Source organism: Streptopelia decaocto (assembly GCF_964273445.1).
Source record: "Streptopelia decaocto genome assembly, chromosome: 5".
NCBI classification, from domain to species: domain Eukaryota; kingdom Metazoa; phylum Chordata; class Aves; order Columbiformes; family Columbidae; genus Streptopelia; species Streptopelia decaocto.
In genome coordinates this window covers 4,938,513-4,951,293 of record NC_138659.1, presented here as the reverse complement: position 1 = coordinate 4,951,293, position 12,781 = coordinate 4,938,513, and the positions used below count along the sequence as shown (strand labels likewise).

Sequence of the window (12,781 nt, the reverse complement as noted above, 5' to 3'; positions counted from 1 at the left end):
CTCTCCAGCAGTGATGTTGAAGTCCCTAGAGGTAAAAAGCAGTTTGACTAACCGGCATTTAAGAGGCATAGTGATTGCAAGTATAAAGGGTATAACTACCAGTGAAATATACTAAATGGCTACAAGGGGCGTTATAAAAGGGTATATGTTCATGGCAGAATTATCTAGGGATCTTACCTTTTTCTAGGCAGACTGTCAACTGAAGCTGGCTCTTCTTTCAGCCCAGGCAGCCGATGAAGGCTACAGGCTAAGTCAGTGATAGGGTCTTCCTCAAGGTAATAACATCCACTTTCTTTTTTGTGTGGTTAGACTTTTTTTTTAAGTTTGGATACGTTTTGCAGCAAACAGCTTTTCCCAGCCAAGCCTGATGCAACCACTCAGAATGAACTCTGCAGCACGTGCGTGCCCACAGAGTAACGAGCATGAATTAAGCAGGGGATAATAAACGGAGAGTTCCAGGAAAATCTGCCTGACAGAGTGTATAACCAGGCTGTGGCATCAATTCCTTGAGGAAGTGGTGAAAGACCTATCACTCAGCACATTTAAAATGGGATTGGACAGAACACAAGAACATTTACAACAGGGAGTAATCCTGCCCTGGCCCCCAGGGATGCACAAGATAGCCTAATAGGTCTTTTCCATTTCTGGATTCTCTGAGTCTTGTCAATGCTGGGAAGCTTCCTCCTGCTCCACTGCCTGTCATGCTGCTGTCTGCTTGAAGATGTTTTTCCCAGATAACATGTTGAAATTCAATGTTCTCCCTGAATTAAGCAGCAGTGCTCTGTGGGCTTTGGCCTGTGGGTGTCCAGGGGATGCTGTGGCTGGGGAAAGCTGGCAGGTCCTTTTGTTAGTAGGTGGAAAGACTTCTGCAAACAAGCTTTCTCTGTTTAGCTGAAACCTCATTTCCAGCACTAATGCAACAATAGGGAGGGCTCTGTACATCATTTTTATTATATGGCAGAACCCAGGGAAGTTCATTTTTCCCCATGACATATAGACTTATGCTACAGTCTCAATTTATCCTTCTAAATAATGTAGGTGGCAGTGGTTGATTCACATTAGTTTTTCTTCTGTTCTGATGATATGAAAAACTGAGTTTGACCTCTGCAACTTGAACCAGCGAGAAGGGAGAAGGCAATTTCACCAGCTATTCTCAGTGCCGCTCTCAACGGTCGTTTTGAACCGTGGCAGGCAGAAATGAGTTCAAATCCTTACAAGCAAAGGGGTTAATGTTTTCTTTTAGCTCAGTATATGGTTTGTGAGCAGAGTTCCCTTCTTTCAGGCAATCCTAACCAGCAGAATCTGAGCACTTGGAGGCACTTTAAAAATTATTCCGACATTGCCTGGGGGAAGCAGGCTGAGCACCAGCCGCTTCAGCGTCTGGCCAGCGGCCCTTCGCTCCTGCAGCGCCAGCTTGCTGTCACATGCGTCCTGCTTCTTTCTTCTCTGCATCTCCATCTTTTAGTCCGCGTATGGGGCCCGGTTCGGGGAGTTTAGATGTGATGGGTTTTGCAGTCGTCTGCACTAGAATGAAAGACCAGGCTCCTGGGCTGAGCAGCGCTGGGCATCAGTGGAGCGGGCTGAGCAGAACAGAGACCAGCACTCCCTTCCACACCACGAGTACTCCGCAGGTTCCCCATGTGAATTGCTGCTCCATGTGCTCTGCCAGTTATTGCAGTTATTTAGATGTGCCCCTCATGCATCTGGCACTTGGGGGATGGGATCAGATCGGGTCTCAGGGAACCTGTAGTCTGGGTTTAGCAGCTGTTCCTGACCCAAAGCTGGAGGAGCGGGCACTGCTGGGACAAAGGGAGGGCGGCTCTCGTGCGAGCGCCATGCAGCAAAATGGGTGTATTGCATTGGTGTGTATCTTCCTGTCTCAGACTGAGTTTCTAATCTTTCTATATCGCGTATAACGAACTCTGAGAGAACAAGGAGATCTCTGACATGGAGAAAGCTGATGAAAGGCAAAGTGTTTTCTCGAAATGGTATGTCTGTTGGAAGGAGGGGTGGTGAGGTGGGAGAGATGGGACTCTGCCAGTTTCTACAGGAAGGTCGCAGTTTGTCGAGCATTTACTAGGCTTTGTGTGCATCAGATAAGAAACAAACAGCTACAGTTAGTGTGCTTTGTGCTTGGCTGCTTTGATTAAAGGTTTATTAAAGGTCCTTTTATTAGACAGGAGTCCCATACAAAGCTGTAATTAATGTGTGTATGTGTATTTTTTTTTTCTTTTATTGAAGCAATGAATACAAGTGGTTGGGGCGGTTGGATATATATCAGTAACTGGTTCCCTGTACATTATAAAAATGACAATAATCAATTTCACAAGCTTCTAACAACAGACTGGGTGCCTTTTGGCTGCATGCTGGTACCCTGTGGGTCCAGGGAACCTCACAATGTATTTACCCATGAAGATACTTTAAAAGCCTGGGGCATGGCCTTCCTTTTCTGAGGCTGGCTGCTCAGTTACCAGATTTGCCATAACCTGAATTGTCTGTGTCATGTTGTTTGTGTACAGGAGCTCTGCAAATAGAGAACAGCGAGGAGTCAGACCAAGGCAAATACGAGTGTGTTGCCACCAACAGCGCAGGAACCCGCTACTCTGCCCCAGCCAACCTTTATGTTCGAGGTAAGAGCAGCGTCCACCCAAGGAGGTCACTCTCCTCCCGCACAAACGACTCCACGGCTTTCAGTGAAGGAGCATGTTCCCTGTCTTAGTGCCCTGATCACACCTTGTGGATTGTGTGATGTAACCTTTTGCTCAAGAAACAGTAAGTTCAAGGATATCTTTGATCCACGCCGGGTTTGACTCGCATTTCTGGAAATCTGGTTTTGCTGTTTATATGGTGTTATGTAAAATGCTGAAAGACGGGCAGAATTGGGGTTCCTTTCTCCCTTGCGCTCCTTTACTTTGTGTCCTAGTTATTTTAATTGGGATCGAGGCATGCTTAATCCTCTTAGTATAAACTAACCTTTGGTGGAGCGGCGTAAAACTGGTCATGCTCTGGTGAGCCAGAGGTGCTCTGCTGTAGGTGAGCCAATATTTAGGCCTTAGCTTTGGAATGTGTATCTTTAAAAACTGAACAGCTTTTTTGGAGTTGTCCTAATCCATCTTATATGCATTGATGATTGAGCCTCTGGGTATTAATAGGCTCACATTGGGAACCTGCTGGAAATTAGCCACAATACATGTAAAGTGGTTTTTCTAATCGTTATGCTATGTTGCTGATTTAAAGCTGTTTTCAACACACCAGAATAACTAGGTTTTACATTAGGACAGTCTTCTGCCAGTTTTCTTTCTCTGCATTAAAGGTGTTTGAGTTAGCTTGGAGAGAAGCAAGGGCTAAATTCCCGGTACGCTTTCTGTTAATTTCAGCAAGAAAAAAATGTGCTGCTTTATTTGAAACTCTATATAACCAGAGCCACTGGTCAGGAACCCCCGAGAAATGTAGTTATGGATTTTCCCGAGAAAAGAAAGAAAATTCTTATGCTTGTGCAACTCATTGTTTTTTTAGGAAGTTAGAACCAGATTTTATTTCCACATAGTAAATCAACTGTCTAATAATAAAATCTCATCTTCATTTCTTCCTTCCTCTGTTTTGAAGAAAGAAAATACAATTTTAAAGCTGCATATGCATTGGTTAGTATGGAAAGAGGGCATGAGAATGATTAAGTCTTCACATGCTGTGTGTTTGCTTCTAGAGGTGGCTTCTGGCATTGTTTACTTGGTTTATTCTGGGGGACTGCTTTTTTATTTTGCAGCGTAATTTCGATTTCTAAGAGTCTTTGGAAGACTGAAGTATCCAATTAAGCGTATTCAGAAGATGAAGTTATATCTATGCAGTGGAATCACTCCTTTCACTCTCACAATGTAATTATGGATGATTTTAAACTCCCTGTGTTCTTGCAAGTTCATTTTTCAGGCAAGCTGTACTAAAGCTCATCCCAGATTGTCACTTTGCACTCTGAGGGAAAGGATCCCTGTTCCCAGGCTGGCTGTTGTTGCATAGGTTTGTGTGGCTACCCAGCTGTTTCGCTGCAGTACTCGGGATGCTTTTGTTTCCTGTGACATGCTCAGACTCTCAATGTTCTCTTTTCTATAGAGGTGCAGCTGAAAAAAGGCACAGGAGCTTCGAGAGGCAGAAAAACTTCCTCTTAACAACTTTCCAGTTTCTCACTAATGAACACTCTTTATTTAGCAAGTAATCCTGTAGGACTGGGGAGTGTACTGAATTTTACACTTGGCTTGCTGCTCAGCAAGGTTTGTCTGTGTTGTTTGGGCTTGGCGTGGGCCTTGGATGGTCTGCACGTGTCAGAGGATCCTGATGTTCACCAAGGGAAGCATGTTCTTTGACATATGCTTTGCTGTTAACTGTCATTTTCTCACACATAAATTTTTGGAACAAGCCTTTTTATTGCACATAATCTTTACAATGTCAGTCTCCAACCTGCGCGATCCTGATAAAGGCCTGCTTTATATTTAAGACAGGATACGCCATAAATTATTATCAGATTAAATCACTGTGCATACTAGGTCCCGGATGGTTTTTGTGCTTACGGTTTCTGATAGCAAATGTTCTACAAAAAAGATACCATGTTGTTACTATTATGTATTAGTTTTGATGACTTCAAAAAGTTAGTCAAACCAAGAACAATATTTTATTTCTTTAACGAGAAAGGAAAAAAAATGAAAATATCTTACTTTCTCAGCTCTGGGATGCAGAATAAAAGAATCCCTGTTTTTTCTTCTTGTGGTAGTCCTACAGTGTTGTTATTAGACGGATCAGTGACTTCCAGTAGGATCTTCTGAAAGTGCCTGTGTCTTTCCTAGAGAAGATGTTAATTAATGCTAAATTACAGTGGAAATTAAGCGTGTCGGCTGCACAGCCACTGCATGGTGGTTCATAATGATTGACCTCATTGCCACGAATAGCCAAGAAGCTGGCCACTTTCTCGGGAAGCATGGCTGAGTACTGAGCAGCACTACTAATTTCCACCCTGTGTAGTTCTCAGGACCGCTTGTGCCTGCTCTCATTTACAGCCTACTGTTGTTTTTTTTCAGTAGTTCAAATGTTTGTTTGTCTCCTGACTCTTGGGTTTTGTGTTTTTGATCATGTCCTCCCCTTTCCTAGCCTCCTAGGTAATCCTTTGTGAGCGGGCTGTGTTGGAAAGCACAGGCTCATTAGCATCTTTATCGTACTTTTCATGCTAACAAAGGAAGATACTGGGTGCTGAGGAGTATCCAGGCGCTGCTCAGGGCGTCCTATATCAATGAGAGAACAGGAGGAGGAAGGAGCAGGCTACGCCAGCGTCTTCTCTCTCTGAATCCTTTAGAGCCAGCACTCCTGCACAGATGGACTTCATTAAAAGTTAAAACATTTCCACACCAGGGATTTGTAAAGGAAAATGGATGCATTTTCCTTGAAGCTATTATTTTCATCTTACTAAGTGTGCTGGAAAGCAACCCGCCTAAGCCTTCTGCTTCTGGAGTGACAGGTCTACCTGTCTGTCTGCTGCTGCAGAGCCGGGATGGGGCTGGAGGGCAGTGCGGGGCACCCACTGCCTCCCTCTGCTGCTCCCTGCCCTCCATGCTTGGGGGCTGCACAAGGCATCCAGACCATCAGAGGAGCAAGAACGGGGTGAAAGACAGAGCAAGGAGCACACCAGGGCAAGGTGGCTCTCTGGGGCACAGCAGGGACTTCAAAGTGGGCACAGTGGCATATTCCTATCCTGCCCTTTCGGCACAAGTGTGCTTGCTGGTGCTGGCCTGGGTGTTGCCATTACCACCACAAAGGAACACTCATCCCTTTGTGATCCACGGTTACGTGTACATCGTAACAGTGATTAGATTTGGGACTTGGTGGTGCTGCAGGGAGAAGGGAAGGGAATAGAAGTATACGGAAGATGCGATTCCTTTAATCCAGAGAGCTTACTGTCTAATTTAGCAGCAAAAATCCAAGAAGTTGATTCAAGATATACAAGAAATCGATTTAAGAGTAGAAAGCAGATTGAGCCTAGTGTGGGGAAAAAAAGATGTGGTGTCATTTTGTCATGCTCACTGGGAGTATAGTATAATTGCACTGATTCACCTACGCTATTGGTTTTTTAATGAACATATTTCACTCTTCATTTGCCTACAGCTTCAGAATCTGCAGAAAGAGGAGCTTTTTCAGCCAAAAGTCTTACCCTGTGAAATGCCTGTGAAGGTGGTGGCCTGTGTAGTGCTCCCCTCGATAGAGGGACTGTCATTTGACTCTTTCTCTGTGTGAAAGGCTTTTTTCTGCCATTCTCTTTCTCTACACGTGGCATTATTTTTTCCTACTTCAATGAAGCAGACGAGCAGGAAGATGTGTGTAAGAATATCCGTATTAATACACTGTGGAGTTCACTAGCTGTGTTCTCCGGTGCTGCTTACAGCAGTGAGCAATGCAGATGTTATTAGAATAGTACTTAGTGGAGCATTGGCTGCATACTTCCCATCAAATGAGAAATCTGCTGCCCAGTTTTCACTTCCTAAGTGCTGCTTTTCATGCCTTCAGAGGACAGTCCAGTGGGACAAGTGCATTGAGTTCCCTGGCCCAAAATGCTACGTGTACTGTAGAGAAGCAGCTGCACAGCTGCTTTTATAAAAAAAGACCATTTGAAACTGAATTGTCACCTCCATCCCTAAACTGGAGACTAGTAAATCAGACTGCAGTAAATAGAAATGGTATTACTGCAAAAATCTGTGCTTTCTTGATCTGCTCTTTGAAAGGCCAGGCTAGTATTTCATTTGGCAGCAGGGAAACTTGCTCAGAGTCTGAAATTTTATTTGCCAAGTTTCACTAAGGACCCGTCACCCAAGATGAAATTAGGATAGTGGCTGTCCCCAGCAGCGATTCTCTGGCCTCCGCGGGGTTTCACACTTGGGGACTTGGCGGTAGCTTAGACTCAGACATGGAGGGAGCTCAGTGAAATGGCTAATTGCAGCTATATGATGCTTACTGCAGCGAGGACCTTGTGTAAATAATAATAATTCTGAATGACTGACATGAGCCTGGAGCAACAAGACTCGAAGCCTTTCAAAGGGACATTTTCTGCTTATGTAATATTAGAACAGCTAAAATAGCAACAGCAATCAAAGCTTGAGGGTGTTGCCAGGAGAAGAGTTGAAGCTGAGGGTAGCGGTCAAACAGTCAGTGACCAAAACTGGAGATGTCTGAAAAACAGCTAAATAACAGGGAATACGTTTGTTTGCAACCCAGCTATATGCAGACTTCTGGCAATATGTTCTGTTAAACCTGCCTCTCGTCAGGGCTGGTGGGGGTGGCATCACTTGACCAGAGAGGGACACTGCGGGTGCTGGAGGGCCTGGCAGCGATCACAGACAAGCCGAGACTGCAGAGACCTGAGAGGGAGATGTCTGGGTGATGGGAAACGCGAACGGGCAGTGCGGTCAGACTGAGTGACCCAGGCCGCTGCTTCGCACAGATGTCTGCCCTGGACCACCCGAAGCAGCACAAACAGGCTGCCATAGAGGCCACGGAGTAACTGCCCCTCAGCAGCGGGTACACGGCTGAGAAGGGCTGCGGGTCTGAAGGGCTGCGTTCTCCATGTGGTCCTGACCTCAAGATGATGCTGCAGTAGAGCAATGCAACAGAGAGCGGTGACCCTTTGATGAAGAAAGTGCTCTCCTTTTTATGGGGTTTCAGTATTTTTAGCTTCCCTTGCTCTGCTCACGGGTGCTGCTTTGGGCAGATGCAGTTTGGGCAGACGCACCGTGGCTGTGAGCAGGGCTGGTGTGAAGGCGACCAGCGGCATGGCCGGAGCTGCACAGCACCCGGCACCAGCCCGTGTTTGCTGCTCCGCCAGCGCTGCCGCTCGTGCTGCTTCTCACAGGTTTTCTCTTCCCAAATACTACAATGAATATTGTTGTAATGTTTTCTCCTGGAGGGAAGTGTGTTCATAATCAGTGTTTCTATAAGCATTTTGCTATGCCGTAATGATTATTATGATCACGGTTTAATAAATAATGGTTCTTTGTCCTTCAGCTAGCACATTCCATCTAAAGATTTCAATGCGCTTTATAGAACTCAACTAAATAAGCTTAATAGTTTTATTCCTTGCAAAGTCCTTTGATGGTTAAAAGTGCAATGCGAAGCTCAAGTCTGATTATTTGTAAAATGACCTTTATGGAAAATAGAAGGAGAGTGGCTGGTGGCTCAGTGCATGATAATACAACACAGAAATGGACTTGGAATCCTATTTCCCCCTCCTCCCTACATAGACATCTGTGGAACAATTACGCCTGCGTATCTATGCCGACTAAATGTCCATTCCCACCCCTTCCGTATCCACTTGCACAAAGGGTTAGGAAATCCGTCTCTGGTGCTCTGAGATTTTCTGCTCTTAATTGAATTCATGCATGCATGTGTGTGCTCTGTGAATGGGAAAGGATGGTTGGCCGCCCTGAGCATCCTGTCTGTCTCACCAGGATGGAATATACTCATCACTGTGGCATGAGAACATTGTTCATCGCATATAATGGGAGGTTGTCTTATTCTCATGTAATCTGGCGTAAAAGAGACAATCTGTCCTTTTGTTTCTCGATACCTCTAAAAGCTGTAAAGGATAAAATTTGATTTATGTGGAGTCCTTGAGACACAAGATGTGCTTTTGGAGATAAGCAGGAACAGGTTCATCTCCCTCTGGGTTTTTGTTAACCTCTGTGTCTTTTGGATTCCGAAGTGTCTGGGTTTGCCTTTGTGTTAATGCCTCACATAGCACCAGAGGGTTTTTAGCACAGGACAGATGCTGGCAGTTCCCAGCAGAATGGCAGAGCCAATTGGGATAATGAACTTACTTGTTGCTTTCAGGAAAGTATTAGCTTCCCACTCTGAAAAGCTTTAGAAATGTGTTCCTTTGTTTGAGCTAGTGATCTAAACTCTCAGACCTGTGCATCCGTATCCTGGCCGCAGCCCCCTGCCTTGTTTCAGGGAGCTAATGCCCAAGAATACACAAAAGTAGAGCCTCCCCTAAGCCCAAATTCATTCTTTCTGCAGCAAGCTGCTGTGGTTAAGAGTATTGCTGCTGCTGCGTCAGACGAGCACGTCTGTGGCAGGGTAAAAGCCAAATTCAGTCATCATGGGAATTTCTGCCTACAGAGCACTGGAGCCACCTGACAGTCAGGACTGGCAGATGCGTTTCTGATACAGCCTTGCTCTTTACCTCTTTGCTGTTTCAGCTTGGATCTTTGACGGAGCCCCGTTTTTACCTTCTGAAGTTTCCTATCCTCTGGTGGCATTTCTGCTGTGACTTGACTTGCTTTGTCTTGCACAAAGACTGGCATGTTGGAGTGAGCTGCCAGGCAGCTCAGGTTCGTGGGAACGAGGTACCGTGCCTAGTGAGACGTTGTATTCTGCACAGGGGATGCGCTGGGTAACCCCAGCCCTAAATCCTATGTCCCTACGGGGCGAGGGGGACAGATGTTATTTGCTGTCGCTGCTTAGAATAATTAGCTTTGTAAAAAAAGCAGAAAAAAAATGATGGTAAAACATGCTTCTTAGCTTAGGAGTGACATGGAGATAAGGGAGCATGTGAAAGAGATCTTTAAGGAGCTGAAACTTTCACTTTACCATTTATTTGGTTTATCTCAGCTAAAGCAGCAGCTGTTTAAGCATTAACTAAAGGGAAAGGAGAGAGAACTTTCTGCCCAGGTGTTCCCTCTTCCCTCACAGCTGTTCCAAAATAGCCTGCTACTGGTTTCTATTTCCCATAAGACACTAATATAATAAGAGATTAAGAGATAATCCAGCAATTAGTGACAAATAGCAGGTCCCAAACTTGTTCCTGTTTGACAGACCATAAAGTAATCTGTTTGAATTAGCGTGTTTCACATGTGTCTCCTCGCCTTTCCAACTCTAATCTGAAGCGTCAACACGTGGGGAAAGCCACTGCCAGAGCCTGCTCCTGTCCGTGCACACTGACGCAGCGCGATCCCTGCCGAGGTCCCCAAAATAACCCTCCTGGCACTTGCAGCACTTGGAGTTCACGTTGCCCTATTGCAACGTTAATGCTGCTTTCCAGAAACGCAGCTGTTCACGGGTATGCCTGGTTTGCCAGAAGCACTGACCTTCCTGGGCAAGGGCAGGAGGCGAATCCTCCCTTTGGGAAGAGCTGAGCAGAAGGCAGAAGCCCCTCACTGTCTGCTGAGGCCACGTAGATGTGATACGCTCCATTAGATTAGGAAATAAAGTGGTGGCTTGGGAGCGGCAATAAAGAGGTTCCCTCCCATCGCAGGGTCTCGCAGGACTAAATGAGCCTTATGTTAATGTTTTGTGGACCAAGAGGAAAATCCCCTGCTTAAAGCAGGAAACCTTAAGCAGGAGAAACCTGGTCCTTAAGCTAGGACTGTTTGTTTTGAGGATGTCGGGGTGGGGGTCCTTTCTTGATGTGTGCCTCACTTATGGGCCAGTTAAGCCCTGAGTTGGCTGGTTCTGGTCCCCTTGTATCAGTTCAATTGAAGAAACATAAAACAACTGTTTTGCTGTTCTCCTGAAAGCTCCATTACACTTTGTAGGCCACTGTTGTAGCTGTTATTGGCAGTTTGTTGCCTGGCCTGTACCATGTCAGTGTTGGTTAAAGTCTTGTCCTCTAATCGCTGGAAATGGCTGACTGTACTGTTGCACTGTATAATGCCACATGCTGTTCTCTAATTTGCAGTGTTTCTGCTGGAAAGCAAATTCCTTCCCCCCCCTTTCTCTTTCCCTTATCAAAAATGTGACTCATAAGCAGTCTTTAACTATCAAGTCCACTTCTGTATTCTCTCAGCAAGGGTTCGATTACAGCTGATATGCCACAGATCTGTAGCTGGAGTGAGGTCACTCCTGCTAGAGAAATAAGATCTCCTTTGTCTATAAGGAAAATGCAACTAACCTTCTACTGTCTCTCCCGCAGGAACAAAAACTGGGACCTGCTCAATTCTCTCTGGGTGTTTTTGTCCTTCTGGTTTCTTGTCCATCTCTCACTCGCAGCACAGTGTACCCATAAGGCTCTCCCGAAACTGAGCCCGGCTGAGACTGCGCATGTGTGTCACTTGCCTAATACCTTTCTGCTGCATTTAGCTCTTTGTCTGGAGAGGGGGAGCAGCTCTTCATGGTAGAAGATTTTTCCGTTCACCACTTGGAACATTACTTTCATACTTGATATAATTCGGATCTATGTATATACTCTTCCCAGTGCGTGGTCAATGGGTTTAAAGTGCCTTTGCCATCATCTTTATAGCCGGAGTGGGTGTGTGGGAGCACGTCAGTCTGTGTGATGGCTGCAGTCCCTCGCTCTGTGCGTGCACATGGGTGTTTTGCACATGTGAATGTGTCTGTGCTTCCAGCGTCTGGCCCAGCGCAGGGCTGCCCCCAAAGTACCTTCCATGTGAGTACGTGTGTCCCTCAGCCCTGTTCTCGAGGGGCTGAGCGGTCAGGAAGGCGGAGGGGCCGCGCTGGAGCCATGCGAGTGCATCACGCTCCTGTCCGTGACATGGAGCGGTGTGTGTGCGTGGTGGGAAGTCGTGGCTGACCTCTGTAGTCTTGTCTTGTCGTTTCAGTGGTGTGCGGACAGATGAAGCTTGGCCTGTTTTTACTCTCTGTGTTTTTCCTTGTCTTTTTTTATTCCCTCCTCATCTTCATCGCACTCTGCCATCAAACAAAACAAACTTTCATCTCTCAGATCAGCGAGAAGGTTGGTCCTTTTCACTTCTTATCCATCTACAGTACGCCACGTCAGATGGGACTTTTCCAGTAGGGAGAGGAGAGCCATCCCCAGAAGGGGAGGGGGCCGTGCAGACTCTGGCTCTCTTCCAGGCACGGCCGTAGTGTGCCTGATGAAATCTGCTTTCTGTTTGCTGTGACTCTGGTGATGGCATTGATACTTTGCTTGCATGCCTTTGTTGCTTGAGATTTAAAATGCATAGAATATATTTTGCATGCAAATAGCAGCCAGGGCGGTGTTGTTCAAAGGTAGGGTGGGAAGAAGTGCATGCTGCTGTGTGTGGGGTCCTTCTCTAACCCATTACCTGTGCTAGGTGCCAGTCTAATACCTCTAAACTGCTGCCGCTTTCTGGCCGGAGATCAAGAGCAGTCTTTGGAAGCAGAGATCAGAATGATCTCTAGTCCGCTTGCAAACTGCTAGGGAGAGCGGGTGCCTCGATTTCTCCTGTAGCTTTAAAAGTTTGAACTTTCTCTGGAGTCAAAAAGCTTACTTTAGATCTCAGCTGGAGAAGAACCCAGCGTGCTGCCCGGCCACAGGGCAGCAGGGGCAGCTGGCTGAGAGCTGCAAGGCCCTCGTACCGAGGCAGCTTCCCTGCTCCGGGGCAGCCGCTTCTCCACGCTGGGACAAGGGCCCTTTGCTCGAGCAGCTCTGACTCTCCTGTCCTCCCCAGGGCTGGGTCTGTCACTTGCTGGCGGGAGAGCAGGGAGCTCTGGCAGTGGCCCCAGCCTTACCCAGGATAGCCCAGGGAGACCCATGGCAACGCGCACAGGAGCTCGTAGCCACCCAGTAAAACCTGGTTTGTGCTTTGCCCTGCTCTGTCCCACTCCCCTCAGAGAGCCAGAGGTGAATAAAGGACAATAGTGAAAGGCGACTCGAGCTTTCAAAATAAATCTAGCTCCAGACCTAGCTTGAGGCACTCGTGATTTCACACTGAGGAAAGCTGCTGTTTTTGGCAGAAGTCCTGAGCTAGTTTCCAGAGATGACTCCTTCACTGAGCAGGTACCATGCAGGTCCGTCTGTCCGTCCGCGGCGGGA

The 12,781-nt window shown here is 46.5% G+C and overlaps 1 protein-coding gene across 3 annotated transcripts in view; it reads left to right on the top strand.

Annotated features, from left to right (window-relative positions):
* Nucleotides 1-12,781, top strand: part of PTPRF (protein tyrosine phosphatase receptor type F) — a 252,726-nt gene that overhangs the window by 157,777 nt on the left and 82,168 nt on the right. For all 3 annotated transcript variants that reach the window (XM_082052916.1, XM_082052915.1, XM_082052917.1), the window contains exon 5: nucleotides 2,520-2,630. In XM_082052916.1, coding sequence (XP_081909042.1) covers nucleotides 2,520-2,630 — 111 coding nt within the window. The remainder of the gene's footprint in view (nucleotides 1-2,519; nucleotides 2,631-12,781) is intronic.